The sequence below is a fragment of the Pantherophis guttatus genome, chromosome 5 (genome assembly GCF_059756535.1).
Source record: "Pantherophis guttatus breed Tessera chromosome 5, ASM5975653v1, whole genome shotgun sequence".
Lineage (NCBI taxonomy): Eukaryota > Metazoa > Chordata > Lepidosauria > Squamata > Colubridae > Pantherophis > Pantherophis guttatus.
Window position 1 is genome coordinate 9,718,661 of NC_142067.1, and position 25,768 is coordinate 9,744,428.

Sequence of the window (25,768 nt, forward strand, 5' to 3'; positions counted from 1 at the left end):
TCTTTCACAGGCAGGAACAGTTCTGCTTCACTTTATTTTGCCGAGGTTGGGGAATGACCCAAATTTGTTTAGATTTAGGTGCTGGATGAAAATGTTTTACAGGCAATCACTGCTTTTATGGAATTGTTTTGCAATATTTTGTTTTTAAATAATCTCATTGGAGGTTATTCATTATTGTATCATTATTTTAGTTATAGTATATATTTCATTGTAATTTCGATGCTCCTTGGGGAATCTCGGGGTAAGGTGGAAAGGTGGATACAAATAATGTTAAAATCGTTTTTGATGAGCAAACTTGAAAAAAAATGCCTTTGGTGAATCTTAAAATGGAACGGGACAATGTTTTAGGGGAACTTTCTCATGTAATGTCACTCTTCTCAGGCATCTATAATAACTGCTGTGAAGGGTATACCTTTCCCCCAAAGCAAATATTAACGATACATCAGGAACCAAGGGATTTGTCTTACTTGAAGAAAGAAATTCTTTCTTCAGCAGACATGAGCTTTTGAATTATGTCTTTAGAATTGGCTAGGTAATATTATTTTTTTTTAACTTTTAAGCTCTTATGACTTAATTTCCCCCCCCTTGATACAGATTTGCAGAGCTGTTGAAAACTTGTGCCACTGTATTGTACTAATAACATTTGAAAGAGATTTTTAGGGTTCTATTGCATGAATATTTCCAGGACCATGTTTGTTTATTGCAATATTTTTCTTTAAACCCAGTTACTACATTGTTTATATATATATATATATTTAGATCTTCTCTCTTAAAATCCATTCTTCCCATTTTTTTTTATGCGGTCAGTTAATGTTTCTTTTAATACTGCCTTTCATTTGCCAGAAATTCCATCTTCTGTCTTATCTAATTACATAATCCTCTCTATTTTTTTTTTTTAAAGAAAGCTAACTATTGAGATGTTTTGGCTATGATAAGCCTCCTTCCCCCCCAAACTTTATTTTAAACAGAACACTTCAGGAATATACTTAATCTTCTTAGCATATGTGAATGGTGATTCTATCAAGAACTCCACAGTTCTGGGCTCACCCAAGCTGTGAAACACCCTTTTATCTAAGAAGCTTTGACAACTGAGTTTTAGCTTATGTGAGTACAAGTATATTAAAGGAGTTCTCTTATCAGTGGAAGAAGAAGGAAAGTTACATAGATCATTGGTTCTCAATAGAAACAAAAGAAGCTTAGCAGTATTGACAGAATGCTCTATTTTGCCGCAAGGTCTTCAAAATGTTGATAGGAAGAACTGATGAAAGAAATCAGTTTTGTGAAGAACACAAAAAGGCTGCATGAAGTTGTCACCCTTTTAATCTTCAAGGGAATGTAGAATTAGGTCTTGAGACCCGCTTGCAACTTCTGGTGGGTCTAAATGAGAAAATAAATGAGGTCTCTGACTTGGCAGATGGATTCTTTGCCCCCATCTCACTCACAGTTGAAAGTACAAAGGAATAAAAAAGGCATTGAGAGTTCCTGAAAGGTAGGAGATAAGATACACATGTAATCCATAATTTTTAAACAACTGCTTTAAGCAAAAAAAAAAGGGGGGGTTATTATTATGCATTTAAAAAAAAATAATTTCCTACATACTTTAAACATTAACAAACCCACAGTATTCTTAAATGCACGATGAGTTTTTGTAACTCTAACCATTGAATTCTTTTGTATCATGATCAAAGCCGTGTTTTGTTTGACCATTCTCTATATTGTTTTCATTAGTGTTGGTAATGTTGAGAAAAGCATGGTCTTTGTTTGGAAATTTCGAATTTTCTCTTTCACATTTGAACTTTGCGCTGAATTAGCCGAGAGATAGATTTAAGGATGATTATAAATGTAGTTCATTTATTTTCAAGAGATTTAGCTTCTGCTTGGCACAGAAAGGACACTGGGAGGCTCACAGTACAAAAACAACGATTTAAAAAAAAGACACTACAGACGCACAAACAATGCACAAAAAGTGAATTATGTCCACTTTCCCCCAAATTCTGGGGGAACATTCAAGGCTTTCTGGAAAAATCCTTGGTGTTGGAAGTACATGAATCTATGGGGGGAATCTCATTTCACCATATAGACTCTGTACGAGAGAAGATACATTCCTGGGCCCTGATAGGGAATCAAAAGGGACCCAGAGTGTGCCATCTTGCCAGCTCTTGCTGAATGGGTAGAAACCTATGAGAGGTGGGTGATTCCTCAAGTAACTCAGTTCTATGCCATGTAGGGTGCGTCTTATATTCCAAATGTAGCCCAGCCTGGCTTCTTAAACAGGTTTCAGAGGCTGAAAAAAGCATCAGAAACGAAGCTTCAGAAAAGAAGTCCCCAAACAGAGGCTTTTTTTCTGAAGCTCTGTTTCAGAGGCTTTCAGAGGCAGGAAATAAAGTATTTTTCTGAAACGGAGTTTCAAAAGTTTCAGAGGCAGAAAAAAAAGAAAAAAAAAGCAAGGCACAGAGCTCACAACCTGTTGCTAAAATTCACCTCTAGAAACAGCTGATTGGGGGTATTCCGGGAGGCCGATCCACCCACCAATCAGCTTTTTTCTTATTTTCCTCCCCAAAAACTAAGGTGCGTCTTATACTCCGGTGCATCTTATACTACAAAAAATACGGTAAATGCCCTGTGAATGTTGTAATTTCAAAAAGCAGAACATTTTATTTCAAATATTCTCTCTTTTCGCCTGCAGGCCACAGAAGCACTATTCCGCATGGGAGTATCAAGAGGAACAATTACTCCTTTAAGACATGGAGAGGTAAAACTTTTTTCCCCCCCTGCATGTGTGGTATGGGTTTTAAAAGTGAACTTGGGTGAAGCAGGTTGATGAGGGCTGATGGAAATACCTGAAAAATGGAAATAGAAGCGTTCTTACGATCGTCATCTCTGCCATTAATTAGTAGTTCAAGGGGGTGAGCATTATCCTTGTATAGATTTTTTTAAAAAGACAAAACGGCACCCTCTTAAGAACTTAAGGATAGGACCGCTTGCTCAGGCCTTTCTGTCAGAACTGCCACCTCACGCCTGCTCTCTGCAATCGCTTCGGTACCAGTCTGCCTCGAAACGTAGGGGAGGTGGAGAGGGAGGGGGAACACTTGGGGGACAGAGTGAAAGTTAAGAAAGTGAAAGTGCCTATCCAAGACGGTGTTTCGAGGAAGTGTGCGCAGTTTGAAGAAATCTTCACTTCCACGTTTCTTCGGAGAAGAAACACAGCTGAGGCGCGGCAATCTGCTCTGCTGCGCGAATCAGCTGAGAAGGTAAAGGTAGGAAATTAGTGCGGGTGGGCAAGTGGACCTATCTGATCACCGGGGAAAACCAGTTCGCTCCCAGCTGATCGTTGGAGCAACTGGTTCTCCTGAACCGGTAGAATCCCACCCCTGGCTGCGAGCCATCGTACAATCAGAGCGGCCATTTCTAAAACATCTTCTTTGAAATTGATGGGGGGGGAGGGGACACCAGCAATGGGAAGTGCCTAAGTGGGGAAAAGCTTTCACTTGGAGTTTTGCCACACAAATCTCAGTTCTGGCTTTGCACTATTGTATTTCACTTGGCTTCCAGGAAATCATACCTTTCTCAACCCAACGGTGCTAAATATTGTTTTTTTTTTACTTAGAAGCCTACATTGGGGCAAGCCCAGTGGTGAAATACAATTTTTTTTTACTAGCGATTCTGTGGGCGTGGCTTAGTGGGCGTGGTGTGGCTTGATCAGCGTGGCTTGGTGGTCATGGCAGGGAAGGATACTGCCAAATTTCCATTCCCACCCCACTCCAGGGGAAGGATACTGCAAAATCCCCATTCCCTCCCCACTCCTGGGGGAAGGATATTGCAAAATCTCCATTCCCACCTCACTCTGGGGCCAATCAGAGGTGGTATTTGCCAGTTCCCCGAACTACTCAAAATTTCCGCTACTGGTTCTCCAAACTGTTCAAAATTTCTGCTACCGGTTCTCTAGAACCTGTCAGAACCTGCTAGATTTCACCCCTGGGCAAGTCTGACACTTTCTGAACCCAATATATATATTTTTTCTGGTTGCTCCTAAGCAGGAGATATAGATATATTCCTCTCCTGCCATTGTTTCTGCAGCAAGCATTTGGAGGAATATTATCTCCCCTCAAGATAACACGGAAATTTCAAAAGTAATAGCCCTTGATTCCCTAGTTTTGCATGGATTCAGTCATTCCCGTTTTCAGGTAGTCCTTGATTTAAAGTCATTTGTTTAGCGACCGTTTGGAGTTACAGCAGAACTTAAAAAGAATGGCTTATGAATGGTCATCACTTAACGACCGCTAGATCAAAATTCGAGCAGTGGGAAACAGGCATGTATTTATGACGGTTGCAGCATCCTGGGGTCATGTGATCACCATCTGTGACTTTCCCAGCCGCCTTCCGACAAGCAAAGTCAAAGGGGGAAGCTGGCTTCGCTTAATGACCATCCGATTCGCTCAGCAGCTGTGGCAGAGAAGCTTGTAAAATTAGGGGGCGACTCATTTAACAACTTAAATAACAACAGTGAATTCTTAACCGCCTTGCTTAGAAACGGAAAAGTCTGGTCCCAATTGTGATCCTAAGTCAAAGACTAGCTTGATCGCGTGGTGATGAACTTCGCAGATTAATTATGCCTGGTGTGAAGAAGTCACATCAACAACAACAACAAAAATGAGTGTTCAGCAAACTGTAGGGCCGGCTCCGTCTCTAAAGGCGGCGCTTTGTGGGCTAACGGTGAATTGAATGGATTATTTTGAAAGAAGTTGAACTGGCTGGAGTACTGAAGGGGACTATTATTCTCCAGCATTTATTCGTTATGGACCTGACCTTGTACAGCAGCTGATATTTATGAAAGAAAAAAGGCCTATTGCCCACTGAATGGCTTTAGAGTGTTTTGTGACTTTCACGTGGGATGCAAAGCAAAATGTTTAGTTTGGACTCTCAGAGAACATGTTGGCATTCACACAGTTCGAATCGCTAGACCTGAGGCAATTGAGACTTTGAGATTCCCGACTCGGTATTTTTGGTTCTGAATTCACCTTGGCTAGCTGGGTGACCTTGGGCCAGGTACTTTCTCTCAGTCCTAGAAAGGAGTAGGGATGCGGTGGCTCAGTGGCTAAGACGCTAAGCTTGTCGTTTGAAAGGTCGGCAATTCAGCGGTTCGAATCCCTAGCGCCGCGTAATGGAGGAGCTCCCGTTACTTGTCTCAGCTTCTGCCAACCTAGCAGTTCGAAAGCAGGTAAAAAATGCAAGTAGAAAAATAGGGACCACCTTTGGTGGGAAGGTAACAGCGTTCTGTGCGCCTTTGGTGTTGAGTCATGCCGGCCCCATGACCACGGAGGCGTCTTTGGACAGCGCTGGCTCTTCGGCTTTGAAACGGTGATGAGCACCGCCCCCTAGAGTCAGGAACGACTAGCACATATGTGCGAGGGAAACCTTTACCTTTAGAAAGGAGGCAGTTACAAGTCACTTCTGAAAAACTTGCCGAGAAAACTGCAGGAACCTTTCCAGGCTGTCTCTGGAAAATCAGACCCAACTGAACAGAGGAAATTATATATCTCCATCTCTATCATCTATCTCTATTCACACACACACACAGACAGACACAAACACACACACACAAACACCCTGTGCATGCCGTCTTGTATTAACATTGTCAGTGGGAAATGATTAAACCCACTTAAAATGATCGTTTCTCTTGATACGTTAAGCGGTCGTTTTGAGTGGATACTAAATAAAGAACAGCAAGACTGATCTTGAATTAACAACCGATCTTCACTTTGCGTTACAATGAGCCGATTTGGAAGAAAATAGCACTCAAACCAAGCGAGTCCGTAAGGGCTCTTCAGACCTGGGCATGTTTCCAGCATCAGATGGATGTGGAGTTTTATAACACCGAATATTTCCTTTCCCTTGGTTCCTCCTCTCAGCTTTTCCATACCCTGGGATAATCGAAGTTTCTTCGTCTCTCTGGCTGCATTTCTTTTAGCAAGCTTTTCGTATAACAAGCCATCTTTTACACCTAATACGAGGTTGTTTGCTCCTTTAAGCATGGATTACAGCATTATTGACAAGGATTTGGCACGGGGTGTGGAAATGGGGCTGCCAAGCGTCATTCATCCAAGCAAGGCAGATAATTCTTGGAATGGCGATCCTGTTTAACAACATCTACTGGATAATGAAAAATTACTTCAGGACATGTTATAGCCACGGAGTTGACGGATCTCCAAGAAGTCTAATTGCGCCAGGGGAGATAATGAAATTTAAGAATATAATTGACCTCAGGGCTCGGCGCATTTGTCTCGTCTTCCTTACTAAAGTATTTTCACCGGGAGTCCACTCACAACCAGGAGGCTGTGAGTTCTAGTCCTTCCTTTGTCATTAAAGCCAGCTGAGTGACTTTGGCAGCCAGTCGCTCTCTCTCTCTTAGCTCAACCCACCCCAAAGGGTGGTCGTTGTAGGGAAAATAGAAGGAGGAATGACTTTTAATTATTTTTCACTGCTTTAAGTTATTTATAAAAAAATCACATAAGGGATCTTTTACATGAGACGCAAGAAAGCTGGATATAATTCTGCAGACAACACTTCAGGGATTCTGTTTTGGCGGACAAAGGCCATTGTGTTTCCTGTTCCAAACGGTAAAATTTTCAGGGGGGAAAAATAAAATGGACAGGAACCATATGGCTTACTTGTTGCTAAGCGGAGGTTCCCTTATTTATTTATAAGAGCAGCCATAAGCTTCCTTGATCTTACCAAGCTGAAGTAACAAACCTGACATACTAGCTTCCTTCCTTCCTTCCTTCCTTCCTTCCTTCCTTCCTTCCTTCCTTCCTTCCTTCCTTCCTTCCTTCCTTCCTTCCTTCCTCCCTCCCTCTTCTTTCTTTCTTTCTTTCTTTCTTTCTTTCTTTCTTTCTTTCTTTCTTTCTTTCTTTCTTTCTTTCTTTCTTTCTTTCTTCCTTCCTTCCTTCCTTCCTTCCTTCCTTCCTTCCTTCCTTCCTTCCTTCCTTCCTTCCTTTCTTTCCCAATTAGCTGCAAGAAGGTCGGCGTATTTGCTATAAAGGGATAGGTGTTTCTGTTAAATAATGACAACTTCAATAGTTTTCCAGTTCATTGGCTAGAAAAGAAGCAGCACAAAACTGGAAGGTGTAAGGTATCCCTAAGAAGGGTGCAAATTGACAGTTGATGGAGGAAGTGATACTTGGTTGCTGGGGTAAGCAAAACCTGTTTTCCCAAACACTGAAGTTGGCTTTAAGATTCTTCCCAGAAACATTATCTTCTCAAAGGGAACACCACTCTCTGTTTTCTAGAATCAGCACCCAATTCTGTCTGCATTAGCTTGGTGGGCTCACAACACATCTTAAAATGCCACTGTCTTCAGCCTGCATGGAGATGAGTCTGGTTTATATCTTGGCTACAGCTGATAGCCATGTTTCTCTTGCTGCAGTATCTCTGTTGTTAATGAAAACTCTTAATAGCTTTGGCACTGGTACCCGGATCAGATTGCTTGGGGCACTGAAACAACTGGGAGGTGGCCAGAGTTGATGCATTATTTCGGCAGCTATTTTGTGAATGAGTTTCTGCCAAATCCTAGAACAGGTATCTATGCTTTGGGACTCTGTAACGTCCCCTACAAAGGCATCAACTCATCTCACAGGCAGACTGATTAAAAAAAGGCCTCACCTGGTCAGACACCCTGATTCTCGCATAATTCTCCTGCTTTCAAACCTCACACACAGCCTGAACTTTCCTCTTCTTCTTCCCCTTGTCTCCAAAATGTCCTTCCGCAGATTTATTGGTCAGTAAGAGAAGCAAGTTCAGATAATTGCAAAGGCAGCCTGCTTTAATGGTTATCTTGCAGTAACAATTAAGGTTTCAACTTTCGAACCAGCAGTACCCGAGCAACAGAAAATTATGCATTTTCTCCTGTGAAAAAAAGGGGGCAAGATGCTGAGCTTGTCAGTTGGAAAGCCAGACAGCCAGGGTTCGAAACCCAAGTGCTGTGCGATGGGTTGAGTTCCCGTCGCTCCTGCCCACTTAGCAGTTCGAAAGCATGCAAATGCGAGTAGATAAATAGGTACCACTTCAGTAAGGAAGGTAACGGTGTTACATGCGCCTTTGACGTATAGTCATTCTGGCCACATAAGCGTGGAAAATGTCTTCAGACAATGCTGGCTCCCTCAGCCAAGAAATGGAGATGAGCGCTGTGCCCTAGATTCGGACACGACAAAGTCTTTACCATTTACCTGATGAAAACAGAGGATCAGACTTAGAAGTACATGGGAAAACTTGGAAGCATAAATAAACCTCCAGGGTAGAAATGCCACAGTTCCTTATCTAAATGTCTCCTCATATAATAAATTCAGATATTAATATGCATCTTCTAAGAATGTTATTCTGCCTGACAGATTCTCCCAGGAAAAGGACCATGTATTTTTGAAAACTTTCCCAAGCCAGAATCTAACAATCTGAAAGTTGCAGATGGGAATGCTGTCTATCATTCTTTTAACACTTTTAAAACTTCACCACCAATTAACGCCATTTAGTATTTGAGCAGAGTTGAAGAAGACATTGAAATCTAAAAGTGCTTAAACTACAGTACATTTTTTCCCATCCGTTTTGGAATATCAGTATATTCCTTTTTCTGGGTCTTCTCTTCAAAACGCGGGAGAGGAATGTGAAGAAGGATTCATGCAGTTTAAACAGGCCTGTGGCAAGCAAGGTATATGCCGATGATGTACACTCAGAGAGAGAGAAAAATTTTTTTTTAGTCATCTGTGATGACAGTGTTACAATCCCAAATGGGAACAAATCACAGTATGTGTTTATGTTATGTGATTGAAAATGAGAAGATTGCCACTATTGTGAAAGGAATATAGGACTGTATTTGAGTATTTGCAGAAGAGAGTGAAGAATTGAAAACTGTGGATAATTCATTTCCAGTTTAGAGGGCAGAAAATAAGAATCGAACACTGAAACTCTGAAATGTCTATGGTGTTGCCCTTAATTCCAGTCTTAATGCATTTTAAGACATGGACAGAGATAATAAAATTAAAAACACTCATAAATTAAGTAGTGTTTTATAGAGCCCACTTCGTAGAAATAAATATACATGTCACCCTATCCCATCCTAAGAAGCTAACCAGATAATCCTGGGCAAATGATTATGTTAAATTCATTTAATGCATTTTAAATTCATCTCTTACTTCAAAGGGTTAGTATAGATTTAAAAGGTCTGCATTCCATGGTCAAAAGGTTGGACATAAATGTAAAAAAAAAAAAAGCCTTGGATTTTGGTGCATATAAATGAAAATATTTAAATACCCAAATCCACTGAGTTCCTTTTTACATGATGCATAATATTAAAAGGATAATGATGATGCATTACTTTTAAACAAGTTGCGCATTCTTTCGGCAAGGAGGTGATTCTTGATAGTGTTTAATTACTATAATGTTTCTTATTTTTAATTTTTGACTTAGTGCAATGAATTATATTTGAGAAAGCATATCGTGCTTGAGAGAAAACTGTTTCTGTTTTGCCCGAATCAGACAGTGAAAGCATCTTAAAAGCTGATTCTAATTTAAACTTTTCAAGTATCTCTCTCTCTTTCTTCCTCTCTCTCTCTTTCTCTCTCTCTCTCCCTCTCTCTCTCCCTCCCTCTCCTTTTCTTTTTCTTTTTCTTTTTCTTTTTCTCTTTCTCTTTTTCTTTCTCTCTCCCTCTCTCCCTCCCTCCTTCCCTTTTTCTTTTTCTCTTTCTTTTTCTTTTTCTCCCTCCCTTTCTCTCTCTCTCTCTCTCTCTCTCTCTCTCTCTCTCTCTCTCTCTCTCTCTCTCTCTCTCTCTCTCTCTCTGTCTCCCTCTGTCTCTCTCTCTCTCTCTCTCTCCCTCCCTCTCTCTCTCTCTCTCTCTCTCTCTCTCTCTCTCTCTCTCTCTCTTTCTTTAGCTTCAGGACATGGCAGGCCCTAGTTACAGGCATATTACAGAGTTAAATGGTGATGTGATCCTAGATATCCGATCTCTTCACCCTTCTCCTTCACATCACAAAGATACCATTATTTCCGTGGGTTCAAAAGTTCTGTTCTCACGGGTAGCTCATCATCTCTAATTTCATTGCTGTTGTCTGACTACTTTGTTGTTGTGATAATTTGTGGAGAAGATAACAATTTTCCTTATGCTTTTTCTTTTTTTATATATCCTGCAATTTTTTAATAATTATATTAACTAACTATTGCTTAAAAATAGATAAATCTTTTTTTAAAAAAGAAAAGGAAATGGAGGCGTTTAAGAACACAATTCTTTGAGCCGCACTATTTTTTGCTTGTTTCAAAATCGAACATTTGCGGAAAACGAAGCACTATAAAGAATGCTTGATCAGACTGTACGAAAAAACAATAACTTTCATAGACATCAGTAATGCTGTTAATGTTCTTGAAAGTGCTGGGCTCTTCTAATTCTAAAACTTTTGTTTGTTCTTACAGCTTTAAAATTGCAAATCTAAAATGATTCGAGTGTATAGTGTAAAATCCCTTTTAATTGCAAGGGTACTATTGTAAACTTCGGATTTTCTTTGAATAATTGCTTAGGTACCTAGTTGGGTCAAACTGCCACTCAATGGCTAGAATTCATAGTTGCAGCATAACTGCAAACCTTTAATGCCTTAAAAGGTGTAGGTTAGACAGAAAAAAACCCTAGGAATATTATTTTTCAAGATTATTTTTCAAGATTAATGCCTTCTTCCATGTGAATTGAAAACCACCATTAAGGGTTGAGGAAGCTATTGGCCAAGTGTGATTGGACACACAAGGAATTTGTCTTTGGTGCATACGCTCTCAGTGTACATAAAAAGAAAAGATACATTCGACAAGAATCATAAGGTACACTTAATGGTAGTCATAGGGTACAAATAAGCAATCAAATCATACTAGGAAACAGTCAATATAAATCATAAGGATACCAGCAACAAAGTTACAGTCATACAGTCATAAGTGGGAGAAGATGGGTGATAGGAACAATGAGAAGATTAATAGTAATACAGACTTAATGAATAGTTTGACAGTGTTGAGGGAATTATTTGTTTAGCAGAGTGATGGCATGCGGGAAAAAACTGTCCTTGTGTCTAGTTGTTCTGGTGTACAGTGCTCTATAGCGTCATTTTGAGGGTAGGAGTTGAAACAGTTTATGTCCAGGATGCGAGGGCTCTGTAAATATTTTCACAGCCCTCTTTTTGACTCGTGCAGTATACAGGTCCTCCATGGAAGGCAGGTTGGTAGCCATTGTTTTTTCTGCAGTTCTAATGATCCTCTGAAGTCTGTGTCTGTCTTGTTGGGTTGCAGAACCCAACGAGACAGTTAGGGAGGTGCAGATGACAGACTCAATAATTCTTCTGTAGAACTGGATCAGCAGCTCTACAGGGTAACACAACAGCTTTAGTGAATATTTAAATATAGTTACCCGGTCTCTAGCTTCTATTTTTCCATCAGGCTGGCCTGCCTCAAGATGTACAGTTGTGTTATGGGCCTATAGTAGCTTCAAGCACCACAGTGGTTTGAAGTTTAGGGAGTAATTGAATTCCATAAAGCACCTGTGTTGGCATTTCATTTTGAAATAGCACATGTAATTAGTACCTATTAGATTATTTGCATTTTTTATAAACCAGTTGAAAGGCTTTCTCTTCTCAGCCCTTCCTATTATAGTATGTACCTGTTGCCTTCTGGGGTAAACCAGATAGTAATTACAATTACATGAGCTAATTCTACTTTATTGCAAAGCTTACATTGACATAATTTTGCAAGCCTGGAAAGTACAGGTAGTCCTCAACTTACAACCACAACAGACCCTGGAATTCCCCTCCTTTTCTTCCGTCTTGTTTACCGCTGAAGAAACTAGGATTGGTCCCAGCTCTTGCCCCTTCCTAGCTCTTGCCCCGCCCATTATCCAGCTGGAGGCTATGCTGTTCTTATCTATCCATTCCTTTGGCAACACTTCTTGGCCAGTCTTTCCCACATACCGTCACACTATGCGTGCTCCGTCTCACTTCTGTTTACTTTGTATATACAGGTAGTCCTCGGATTACGACCACAATTGAGCCCAAATTTTCTGTTGTTCAATGAGACATTTGTTATAAATGCGTCTTGCCCCGTTTTACGACTTTTCTTGCCACATTTGCTAAGTGAATCACTGCAGTTCAGTTGTTAAATTAGTAACACGGTTGTTAAGTGAATCTGGCTTCCCCATGGACTTTGCTTGTCAGAAGGTCGCATGACCCCAGGACCCTGCAGCGGTCATAAATATCAACCAGTTGCCAAGCATCTGAATTTTGATCACATGATCATAGGGATGCTGCAAAGGTCGTAGCTGTGAAAAGCGGTCGTAACTTTTTCCAGTGCCGTTGTCACTTTGAAGGGTCACTAAGTGAACTGTTGTAAGCCGAGGACTACCTGTGTTGTCTCTGTGTTCTATGATTTCTTTCTCTCTTTTTAAAGTGTATCTCGCATATTTTGCTGACGGTATCCAGGTGTATCTTATCCTGGATGATGGAGCAGGAGCTTCCTTCTCCTGTTGTCTTGCTGGGACCTTCAGTTGGATCTCTTCCCATTATCTTAAATCTGGAGAAAACCAGGGGTGAAATCCAGCAGGTTCTGACAGGTTCTGAGAACCAGTAGCGGAAATTTTGAGTTGTTCAGAGAACCGGCAAATACCACCTCTGGCTGGTCCCAGAGTGGGGTGGGAATGGGGATTTTACAGTATCCTTCCCCCAGGCGTGGGAACGGAATGGGGATTTTGCAGTATCTTTCCCCTGGAGTGGGGTGGAAGTGAATATTTTGCAGTATCCTTCTCCTGCCACGCCCAAGCCACGCCCACAGAATAGGTAGTAATTTTTTTTTTGAATTTCACCACTGGAGAAAACTAAACATTTTATTATTCTACCTGATCGTCCTTCTTCATCTTCCTTTCTTTGTTTTGAAGACTGCTTCTTGTCTATTTTGCTGGTGGTATGAACTCTCAGAGAAATATTACATAAAGCTTTTCATTGATAGCATTGGAAGAATGGTTGATCATTTTTCATTGTTGAGGCAACTAGTTCAAACTTTTGTTTTCATCCAAGTCAACAATAAAAAAATCTGTGTGGAATTCAAGACTGGGACTCTTGCTCTTGTTTTATGAAGAACTATTGTTGAGCATTCTTTAAATACTTTTTCCAAGTCAGCTATGATCTTTCTAATTGATGACCATTCTTTATATGCCTAAATAGCTTGCTCATCAGAATGCCATTCGAAAACCACTTTATATACACATGACTACAAAAATGTTGTAGACTGGAAATCCTTTTGAGGAGCTCATTTCAAGCGCTCTTTTCTATGTTTTTTGACAACTTGCTGGAGCAGCCTGCGTGGTTTGCATTCCACTTGTCCAATAAAGCCAAGAAATAATGAGACGTTAATTGGCAGATGTGGAATTACAAGCCTGCGTTGGTTTGAGAATGGAAACTCTTGGCTTCTCCTGCAGAAAAGCTGCTGGAAGTATTTCTTTGAGATTCAAGTAATTCATCGTTGCATCTATGTGCTGGGAAATGCAGTGACCCCAAACACTGAAGTTGGAAGTAAATATATCTGAATGCTCTGGGGATGTTTTAAGCTTGCAACAAACTTGGTCATCTGCAAGTACTCGACAGATTTGTATGTCAACATTTGGTTCTCCTCCTCCCAAAAATAAAACAAAATAAATAAAACCCTGTGTTCATTCTCAGAGCATTAAAAAAGTATTAGAGACTCTAATAAAGAATCAGATATTGTTGTAATTGTGCTCAGTATTGTCTACACAGGGAAGGCAACCTGGTACCTACCGGTTTAAACCCCCCTCCATTGTCTCTCTTAAGTGGGGCTAATGGGAATTTAGTCTAAAACGTCTCTAGACACACCAATTGGGTTAGTGTCAGGGTTCCAAGTAACACACCCAACAGAATCAAAACTCAAAGTATCAATTTATTAGGCATGTCATATTGGCATGCCTAATATAGGGACTCAGTAGCTAAGATGCTGAGCTTGTTGATCAAAAGGTCAGCAGTTCAGCAATTCAAATCCCTAGTGCTGCGTAACGGGGTGAGCTCCCGCTACTTGTCCCAGCTTCTGCCAACCTAGCAGTTCGAAAGCACATTCAAAATGCAAGTAGAAAAACAGGGACCACCTTTGGTGGGAAGGTAACAGCATTCTGTGCACCTTTGGCGTTGAGTCATGCCAACCACATGACCACAGAGACGTCTTCGGACAGCGCTGGCTCTTTGGCTTTGAAACGGAGATGAGCACCGCCTCCTAGAGTCAGGAACGACTAGCAGATATGTGCGAGGGGAACCTTTACCTTTACCTGTTGGCACATCTGGGGAAACCCAACACTAAATACCCCTTGGGTTCCCCCTAATTAAAAGTAGGGTTTTCCTTTCCCTGCCCATGCAATCCATCACATGGTCCAATCAGGTCACAGTCCAGGGGTCAGCTGGTTCCAGATCCCACTTCCTTGCACCTGGTGATAAAGTCCTTGGTTCTCAGAGGAAAGAATTTTGTTATGGTTACAATCCGCCAGCTATCTCTATCTTCCCCCTCCCGTTCCCACAGCTTGACTCATCTCCGCTGTGGCAGCCCTGAAGGTGCCAGGGGAAAATGGCTTCAGGGCTGACACAATACTTAGTCAACAACATATAGCCAATTTGATGTAATGGTTAAATGGTTAATGGTCCCATGTGACACCTCTCCTGCGCGAGCTGCACTGGCTCCCGGTGGTCTTCCGGGTGCGCTTCAAGGTGTTGGTGACCACCTTTAAAGCGCTCCATGGCTTAGGGCCGGGGTACTTACGAGACCGCCTTCTGCCACCAATAGCCTCCCACCGGCCAGTACTCTCGCACAGAATGGGCCTCCTCAGGGTGCCGTCCGCCAGACAATGTCGGCTGGCGACCCCCAGGGGGAGAGCCTTCTCTGTGGCGGTGCCCACCCTCTGGAACAACCTCCCCCCAGAGTTATGTACAATAACAGACCTCCGGATTTTTCGTCGGGCCCTGAAAACCTATTTATTTCAACTAGCTGGGCTGGCTTGAGTTAAATTTTAAATTGATTTTAAATCGGGTTGTTTTAATTTACGGCCAAAATATTTAATCATTTTAAACTGTTTTTTAAATTTTGTATGTTCTGTTTTTTACTTTGGCTGTTCACCGCCCTGAGTCCTATTTGGAGAAGGGCGGTATAGAAATGGAAACAAACAAACAAACAAACAAACAAACAAACAAACAAATAAATAAATGGCTAGAAACTGGGAGATCATGATTTCTAGTCCTGCCCCAAACATGAAGCCAGCTGGGTGACTTTAGGCAGCTCCTAATACGTAGAAGTCAATAGTAAACCATTCCCAAACTGTATCCAAGAATATCCCAGGGACTTGCTCAGGCAATTACCAGGAATGACTCAAATGCATCCCTTCTCCAAATTAACAATGATTGGTAGAAACCTCTTCAAGATTTAAGACCTGCAAACTTTTGATGACAATCATATTTGGTATTATTGAATGATGGACTTTTTTTTTTTTTTTGCACATGAACCCTTTTGATACTTTGGCATTCCGTTAGCCACCTTACCCCTATGTAGAGAGTGAGGAAAATGACCTTGGCAGAGATACGCAAAAGTGGTTAAAACATTTTTTTAAGTCCAGAACTTTCCAGATAAAATTACGGAAGTGACTCAGGCAGAGTTGTGTGCAGATCGTTCTATACAACAGAAGGCCCCTGAATTCTGGCCTAAATATTTTTCTTACTATATCGAAATTAAGCCATTGGCGCTTCTCCTTGGAACCTATGACAACACCATTCCACATTACAGCGATTAGCTTATTTCTGTAGAAAATAAATATACATTAAGAAAACAGCAAGAAACGTTGAGCGTGGTATATTTGGTAAGATCATTGAATAGCTTTGTTCTTTAATTCATGAACGTTGGGGGTAAACTAAAATGCAGGTTCTCTTTTAACTTCAAGGAATACATCTGTTAGAGTAATTTACACAAACATATGGCATTAATTAACATCCTATATAGCAACTCCATTTATTGCAACAGGTCTGCCTTTCTAATCTTTACGAATGAAAGAAATGTAACCATTCGCCTCCTTAAAGGTAAAGGTTCCCCTCACACATACGTGCTAGTTGTTCCCGACTCTAGGGGGCGGTGCTCATCTCTGTTTCAAAGCCGAAGAGTCAGCACTGTCCAAAGACGTCTCTGTGGTCATGTGGCCGGCATGACTAAATGCCAAAGGCACATGGAACGCTGTGACCTTCCCACCAAAGGTGGTCCCTGTTTTTCTACTTGCATTTTTTAACGTGCTTTCGAACTGCTAGGTTGGCAGAAGCTGGGACAAGTAACGGGAGCTCACCCCGTTACACGGCACTAGGGATTTGAACCGCTGAACTGCCGACCTTTCGATCGACAAGCTCAGCATCTTAGCCACTGAGCCACCGCATCTCTTTAGCCTCCTTATATTCAAGCTATTGTAATGGGAATCACTCTGTGCTTGCTACCAGTTTTTCATTCTCCAATCTCTTTGTTTTTAAATATGCTGGACTTTTGTCACACCACCCTTTAGCCTGTAAAGCTGGGTATTTTGGTTCAAAGCATCTGGAAAAGGCCAAATTGGGGGAAATAATTTTTAAAAATACTGCAAAAGGAAAGTGATTATTCCATGTCTCCATTGCTCTTTCTTTGTCTCTATTGCACATGATTGTGGCTCTTCAAGAAGGGAGAACATTGTGCAATTCCTAGTTTTGGATCTTCTGCTCCCAGGTAAACATTATTCCCACTATGTAAATCTGAGAGTTAGGAAACCTTTGAATGGAGAAACAAGATACTTTGCATAGGCTTCACATCTTAACCGCTAATTTGCTTTCCTTTACCTGGAGATTAAATATTATTAAAATTGCAGAGAACTTAATCTTGAGGCATCTTTCTGGCCAAGAATCACAGAACAAGTGGCTTCCTCTGTTATGGGGATTAGAGGTAATTCTTGGTTCTTCAAGCCAGTCCAGTCTGCTCTCACCACCAAGCATCTGAGGCTGCATTTAGAACAGGGGTGTCAAACTCATGTCATCAGTTGGAAGAAATGTCCATCTGGGTTCAGTTCCAAGTGGGGAGAAAGACACTGGAAACACAGAGACTGCTTGAAAAGATGGTTTTAATGGTGGACAGGGCCATATGGTTTTGAGGTCCTGGGCAAAAAAGGCACATGGGTGAGAGAGAGAGAGAGAGATTTATACCCTCTGTTGGGCTTTGAATTTGAGCTTGTGTTCTGATTGGTTGTCAGACTCCTGTAGGGCCATGGAGGCGTAACTTTGTAGGTTGTCTTTTGAGTCCCAGGTTTGGTTGAGCCTTGCTGGGTGATGAATCTCCCCAGATGCCATGTGGTATCGGGACTTTTTCCCCATCCGGCCCGCAGGCCGGGAGTTTTGACAGCCCTGATTTAGAAAGTAATGCAGTGGAAGGTGGGGAATTCTCCAGTATTATCCCTCCAAACAAACAAACAAACAAAATGTCAGCTTTGCTTTTCCAAAATAAATGCAGAGATGGACTAAAAGATAAAGAAAATGGAAGCGGGGGGAAAAAATGGAAAGGTTTCTTAAGAAAGAGTCTTTTTCTCAGCGGTAGGAGAACAAGCTACCAGTTTCTGCGCAGAGGAAGTAGGCAAAACATTGGAAATAATATAGTGGAGAAAGAGATTTGGGAGTGATATATTCCCTTCCCTTTCCTGTTGGATAAATTATATTATGTGGAGTCCTTGGTGCTTTCTGAGCTTGATTGTTTTCTTGCAGACATTTCACTACCCAACTAGGTAACCTCATCAGAGCTGGAAGGGAGAAGGGTTTATTCTCTCAGTGGTTTGCCCTGTCAGTGTTGGTGAAAGTGTTCTTGGTTGTTTCTTGATTAGAGTGTTGTTTACTATTTGATTGTTTATCTGAGTTGGTAGTTCCTTGACTCGGTATGGTATAAATTCTGGCATTAATCTCTGTTCACCTGGGTGTTGATTGCTGGTGAGGAGATGTTTTGGTATTTTTATTTTCCTCTTAGCCTTTTAATTGTCTCTTTGAATGGCATATGCCAGTGATGGCTAACCCTTTTTCCTCAGGTGTCAAAAATGCATGGGCGCGTGATAGCACACATGCTTATGCCCACACCCATAATGCAATGCCCCCCACGCATGCCCTGCCCCCTGTGCATGCGCGCACAATCCCCCCCACTGCCCCGTCCCTGCGCAGGTGTGCGTGATGTCCCTGTGCTCCCCTACCCCCCGCGCATGCGCACGCGACCCCCCCCAGAACCCCATTTTGGGCCTAGCAGGCCTCCCTGAAGCCTCCAGAGGCCGGAAACGGCCCATTTCTGGACTTCTGGTTGGCCCGTTTTTCGCCCTCCCCAGGCTCCAGAGGCCCCGGAGGCTTTCCTGGAGAGTCCAGGAGGGCGAAAACGGCCTCCCCCGGCCCTCCCCTGTTTCTGGACTTCTGGTACTACCGGGAGGCCCATTTTTTGCCCTCCACATGCTCTGGAGGCTTTCCTGGAGCCTCCAGGAGGGCGAAAACGGCCTCCCCTGGCCCTCCGGAGGTCCTCCAGTGGCTGGAAACAGCCTGTTTCCGGACTTCTGGTAGGCCCGTTTTTCGCCCTCCCAGAGCCTCTGTGTGAGCCCTGTACTTACCTGGCATCCAAAATGGGCCACATGGAGACTCCTGGGACAGGCTGGGCAGCATGGCCATGTGCACGTGTCTCCTGCATGCGCGACAGAGACCTGAAAATCAGCTGGCTGGCGGGAGGCACGTGCACATGCGTGGTGGAGCTGACTTTGGGTGACAGCTTGCGTGCCCGCAGAAATGGCTCTGCGTGCCATCTGTGGCACGTGTGCCAAAGGTTCGCCATCACAGGCATATATCATACTTTTTGGACTACAAGACCTCCAAAGTATAAGACACCTAGCTTTTGGGGAGGAAAACAAGAAAAAAAAATCTACCTCTGCCTCCCAGCAATTTGCCCCCTTGCAGCAAACAGCCAACAGCCTGGTCAGCTTCAGCAGAGCCTGATTTAGCAAGAGCAGTTGATTGGTGGTTGGATCGGCCTCCTGGAATACCGCCTATCAGCGGGTCCAGCCTATGGGGATCGGCACCGCCTATCGGCACTGTCGCCGCCCATCGGCACTGTCACCTATCACCACCCCATTTTCGGCCTCTGTACGTCCCATTTTCGGCCTGTTCCAGGTGGTGGAGATAGGCGGTGGCAGCGGCAATCTTGTATTGTGGCAGCTGATATTGTATCCTGATTTCATAAAGTTAATACATTGCTGCCAAGTGCTCTTGAAGGATTTTACAAGTTTGCCATCTCTTAGATGAATATGTTCTATTTCCTTTAGGTGTTCTGCCAGCTGGCAAGCTGAGATATGTTTTACAGTTTGGAAACTTAAGTTTGCATTAGGATTTGTTCTTTAGAATGACACCTGCCTCCACTTTCATTGTTCCTCTTCTGGAAGTAAGGATACAGTCATACCTTTGTATGTGTTACTGAAAAAAAATAGGTCACATGTTGATTAGAACGTGGTTTTTCATTATGGATTCTAAAGTACCCTCTGTCCTCTGTTGCCATCTGTGGTTTCAAATCTCAAATCTCAATTTAGCTTAATTAAGTTCATCTCTGTTTTCATTCCATCTCTTTTTTTTAAAAAAAATCACTACCAGTTCAATCCATAAAAACAAGAGATTGAAAATGGCCCCTAGTTAACAAACTGGCTTGTCATCTTTCATAGTTGTGTGTCAGAGTTAATTATTCCAAAAGAGTGGAATTAATTGAAAAACTATTTGGAATCCATTGATTGCAATTCCATAAGAGTTTATTTTAACAAATCAATGTCGTTTTCTGTTCTTAATGTTTAGTTTAGTTTAGTTTAGTTTACTTGATTGTCATTGTACCTCGTACAACGAAATTAAATGCCATCTTCAGTGTACATTATACATAAAAAATAAAACAAAAACACACATCCTTCACATTCCATACAATTGAATTGAAAACTCCTGGTATTGCATTAATATTACACTATACAGTAGAATTCAATATAGTTACTGCTCTGGGGTAGAAGCTGTTTTCCAGTCTATTTGTCCTTGTTTTTACTGTCCTGTACCGTCTGCCAGATGGTAATAGTTCAAAAAAAGGGTGCCCAGGATGAGATGGATCTTTAAGAATGTTTTGAACTTTTGAATGTGAATGTAAATAGAACTATGGAAAGATACTACAGTTAGTTTACTAGAAGCATGATAAATGTCTGGATCATTAACCTATAGACAAGGTGTTTTTACGTTGGATGTAGTCATATTCAGTAACAATGCAGGATTTCTCTTAATAGTTCTCTGCTATAAAATGACCGCTTTTTGCATGCCACAATATACATCATTTGATTTACAGTGTATGTTTTTTTTAAATACTCAACTGGGACGCTTTATTATGTATACTTTTATTTCCTCCTATTTATTATTTCATTTATTTTATTAATCACATTTATGTAGCCACTCATCTCATTGAAGACAACTCCAAACAGCGCAGAATAAATGGGTAAAAAAGCACATAGAAAAACCACAGGTATAAAAAAAATATAAAATTCACATTAAAAGTAAGTACTATAAAAACAAAGATACCAACAGTAGGCAGAGAGAGGATAAAAATAGCCAGCGCATCAATGGAGCCATCTAAGCATATCTCTGGTTCCCCTGGAGCCCCAAATCTGATAATATAACCAGATTTTGAAGCCTTCTGGACTATTAACATTGACTCAGTTTTACTTGTAACAGATCTGAATGCAGATTGCACTTATCTCTTCGCTTAAACTTCCCCTCCTACCCACCTCCCACCCACCCCAGTAACCATCAGATTTTTTTCTGCCAAAATTATTTACCTCAAATCAGTAATAAATGAAATGGGTAAGTGTTCAGACGGAAGAATTGGAAGCAAGAGGAAAAAGAGGTGGGATGGGGAAAATCTACCAATTTAGCCACTGGTGCTTAAATGATTAAGCTCTTTAAACTTCCAACATTTCTTTTAAAGATGCGGTGGCTCAGTGACTAAGATGTTGAGCTTGTCGATTGAAAGGTCGGGAGTTCAATTCGAATCCCTAGTGCTGCAGAACAGGGTGAGTTCCCGTTACTTGTCCCAGATTCTGCCAACCTAGCAGTTCGAAAGCACGTAAAAAATCCAAGTAGAAAAATAGGGACCACCTTTGGTGGGAAGGTAACAGCATTCTGTGCGCGTGTGACGTTTAGTCATGCCGGCCAGATGACCATGGAGACGTCTTCAGACAGCGCTGGCTCTTCAGCTTTGAAACAGAGATGAGCACCGCCCCCTAGAGTCGGGAGCGACTACCACATATGTGCGAGGGGAACCTTTACCTTATCTTATATATATAATATAAGGATGAAATAATATCTCATCCTTCCTATTATCTATCTCCTCCCACTTAAGACTATAACCTTGTTGCTTGTATCTCTACGATTTATATTGTTTTATTTGTTTCCTAGTATGATTTGATTGCTTATTAGTAACCTATGACTATCACTAAGTGTTGCATCCTATGATTCTTGATGAATGTATTTTTTTTTCTCTTTTATGTACACTGAGAGCATATGCACCAAAAACAAATTCCTTGTGTGTCCAATCACACTTGACCAATAAAGAATAAAGAATTCTATAAAAACTTCTCAGTAGGACTTGCTACCTGCTGAATTTTTTCCTCATCTAGAGCTGGATAGAATTGGCTGCCTTAAAAATTACTATGCAGCCACCAAATTCGGCCCCTGTCTTCACCAGTCCATGCGTGACAGCGGCCTTGTTTTCATCCGTGAAATACTAGATGATCTGTTTCAGATATAATTTTACATCAAAAGTATTTATCATGCTGGCTGGAAGGAGGGCAAAATAGAATTCCTTAGCTCGAACCCCGAGCCACCGTGAGTCCCGAGGCAGGACACTGAAAGCTATCTCCTCATTAACTGAAGATAATACTGTGCGAAAAGATGGCATTTCTCCCAGCTCTTCTTTTGGGAATACGATAGCCCTGAATATCCATTTATACCTTGCACCGATGCAAAGCGATGAAACATGTCAGCATCCAGCATGCATCAGTCAGATTTTTGGCTGTTGTAAGGCCATGTGCAGCCTGCTTGGCTGCTCTTGCTTTTGACTCAGTTGTTTTCACTTTTTGGTAATTATTCCCTTTGGCCTATAAACCTTAAGGTCCTCCTAAGGTCAGGTTATACTTCGGGGTTTTTTTTTTTTTAGTTTTTTTTTTTAAAGAAAAATCTGCGACACACATGAAGAATTCTCTGATGTTTCCTGTTTCCGGCAAATGTTTTTGGTGCTTGACCATCTCAACTGCGGAGATTTATCGAAACAAAGAGCAAAGTTCAAAAATTATCTTCAGCCTCAGATTGGGACTGCTGGACAGTTCCTGATTGTTTTAAATATTGTCTGAAAGATGCAGGGAAGGGATTTGGCGTATGTTTTCCTTATAGGTTTATCTGTTTCCTTTTGGCATGTGTTTTTTTCTTCTTGTGTTTTTTCAATCGAGCTGGGCTGGCAAGCCTGTTTCCAGTTACGCAGCATTTCTATTCAGTAGTGCGAAGAGGAAATTAGAACAGTTTGGGAATAATATTGTGAGTTAATTGCTGCTCGGAGCCCACATAGGCACAGTAAAATGTTTTATTTAGTCAAACACATTTGCTTGGCGAGGATTTATGCAACACAATCCCTATGAAACAGAGCATCCCCTATACTTAGGAATTATATATATATATATATATATATATATATATATATATATATATATATATATATATATATATATATATATATATATATATATATATATATATATATTGCTATAGAGGAGAGCCTCCCTTTTAGCAAATAAATAAATAAATCTCTGTTACTCTCTTTGTTAGGAAGTACTGAGTCAAGTTGCGGGTAAAACAATACTGTGCGTCAATGTGTTATCCTCCTGTTTCTGCAAGATACGGCTTGCTTCTGAGAAGTAAATTGAGAAACGTCGGGATAATAATGTGGGCACCCAGTATAAAATATACCGCTTCTTCTTTATCTTTAAAAAAAAATAATTAAGTATTATATATAGAGTGGAGCAGGGGTGAAACCCAGCAGGTTCTGACAGGTTCTGGAGAACCGGTAGCAGAAATTTTGAGTAGTTTGTTGAACCGGCAAAAACCACCTCTGGCTAGCCTCAGAGTGGAGTGGAAATGGTGATTTTTCAATATCCTTCCCCCAGGAGTGGGGATTTTGCAGTATCCTTCTCCTGCCACGCCCACCAAGCCACGCCCACAGAACCAATAGTAAAAAAAAAAATTGGATTTCACCACTGGAGTGGAGGTTATGTAGAGAGAAGCAGCCTACATACCAGCATGGTTTGGGTGCCATTTGGGTGCTGCTTTAAGTGTTAGGTACCTGAAGGCAATCCTTAGCCAAATGTAAGTACGGTTTAAAGAAGAGGCATTTACTGCTGTTCTTGATGAATTTGTTACTCTCTCTCTCTCTCTCTCTCCATGATGGCTTGGAAATATCCACAGGTAGTCCTTGTCCTATTCCAGTATTTGAGGGGCTGTATTTGACAAAGAAGAGGGGTGCTGGTGGTCAAATTATTCTCCAAAGCACCAGAGGGCAGGACAAGAAACAATAGATGGAAATTAACCAAGGAGAGAAGCAACCTAGAACTAAGGAGAAATTTCATGACAGTGAGAACAATCAACCAGTGGAAGGGTTTGTCTTCAGAAGTTGTGGAAGCTCCATCACTGGAGGATTTTAAGAAGAGACTAGACCAGGGGTGTCAAACCCACGTTGTCATGTCGTCATCTCGTGACGTATTGTGACTTTTTTCCCCTTTGCTAAACCGGGCGTGGGCGTGGCCAGCATGTGACGCATCCGGCCTACAGGCCGCGAGTTTGACAACCCTAAAATAGACAGTCCTCTATCTGAAATGGTATAGGTTCTCCTGCTTGAGCAGGGAGCTGGACTAGAAGACCTCCAAGGTCCCTTCCAGATTTCTATGTGTGTCCTGTCACACTCAGGCAATAAAGAATTCTATTCTAGTCTATTCTAGTCTATTCTAGTCTATTCTAGTCTATTCTATTCTATTCTAGTCTAGTCTAGTCCAGTCCAGTCCAGTCCAGTCCAGTCCAGTCCAGTCCAGTCCATTCTCTATTCTATTCTATTCTATTCTATTCTATTCTATTCTATTCTATTCTATTCTATTCTATTCTATTCTATTCTATTCTATTCTATTCCATTCCATTCCATTCCATTCCATTCCATTCCATTCCATTCCATTCCTGTTTTGTTTAGTGATCAATTAAAGTTACAGTGGTGATGAAAATGTAATTTGATCACCCATCCTCACATTACAACCTTTGCAGGTCTGGAAAGCAAAGGATAGCTGAAATCAGATCATAATCACAATCACAGTTTCATTTTGTGACCACTTCACTTCACTTCACTTCAAAAGCAAGTTGCTAGTCCCAATTGTGGTTTGACGACCACTCAATCTCAGGAGACTCACCTGCCTTAAAGAGTTCTAGACAAGTACTACATCATCTCCATTTCTTAGCCAAGAGAGCTAGCCTTCAAACCACAATTGACATGTCTGTGGTCATGTGGCTACCATGACCATATATGCCATGGGCCACGGAATGCTGTTACCTTTCCACTGAAGTGGTACCTATTGATCTACTCGCTTTTGCATGCTTTCGAATTGCTAGGTGGGCAGGAACTGGGTCAAGTAATAGGAACTCGCTTCGTTGCATGGTGCTTGGGTTTCAAATCGGGACTGTCAACTTTCCAGCTGACAAGCTCAGTATCTTTAACCACTGAGCCATTGTGTCCCATTCTTCGTCCGTCTACACACCGTAATCGACTATATGAAGATAAGGCTCATAAAAGTAAACATTGGATGAAAAAGCTGAAGACCATCTCCGCTGCTATAGATTGTAGCGCTAAAGCAACTAGTATTTTATTTTATACGTTTACTTGCTTAAAGAGTAGCTTCCCATTAAGGTCAGTTTCCATTCAATTTTATGCTTCAGAAATGAGATACGGAGAATGACAAATTTTGAAGCATGGATCACCCAAGTTGATCTTAGTTCATCTGGGAGAATTACTTCTCTCCTTCTCGGAGATTACTCATGCCGAATATGGTTTTCAACACATCATTTATACTGGGACAGTTGTTGAGTGACATCCAATAAGTGTGGGAAGTATTTGGAATGTCCCATATGAATATTTTATAGTTAGGGTGCAGTCAGTCTTGAACCTCTAGTGAGAAAGATGAGATCCTGAGGATGATTTACAATGTTGTGTTGGGGGTCTTGGCCTGAACAGTGACATTTCCCCCCTCCCAAAACAAGATTAAAGAAAATTGCCATGAAAGAAAAAAATTGAACCCAATGTCTTATGTCATTGTTTCTCAATCTTGGCCACATGAAGATGGGTGGACTACAACTCCCAAAATTCCCCAGCCAGTCCTGCTGCCTGGGAAATTCTGGGACTTTGAGTCCACCCATCTTCAAGTGTCCAAGGTTGAGAAACACTGATTTAGGTCAAATGAAGCCAAAAATATAACTACACAGTTAATTATGTTTGACATGAAAACTGTCAGAATCTGGACCATTTGAAATCCATATGAATGGTGTTTCTGATATTATGAGTGAATGCTCTTTGTGAATTAGATACTGCAATTATTATTTT

The 25,768-nt window shown here is 41.4% G+C and overlaps 1 protein-coding gene across 4 annotated transcripts in view; it reads left to right on the forward strand.

The window, feature by feature from the left end:
- Nucleotides 1–25,768, forward strand: part of TMEM135 (transmembrane protein 135) — a 179,905-nt gene that overhangs the window by 61,731 nt on the left and 92,406 nt on the right. For all 4 annotated transcript variants that reach the window (XM_034407660.3, XM_034407598.3, XM_034407734.3 and 1 more), the window contains one exon: nucleotides 2,687–2,752. In XM_034407660.3, coding sequence (XP_034263551.2) covers nucleotides 2,687–2,752 — 66 coding nt within the window. The remainder of the gene's footprint in view (nucleotides 1–2,686; nucleotides 2,753–25,768) is intronic.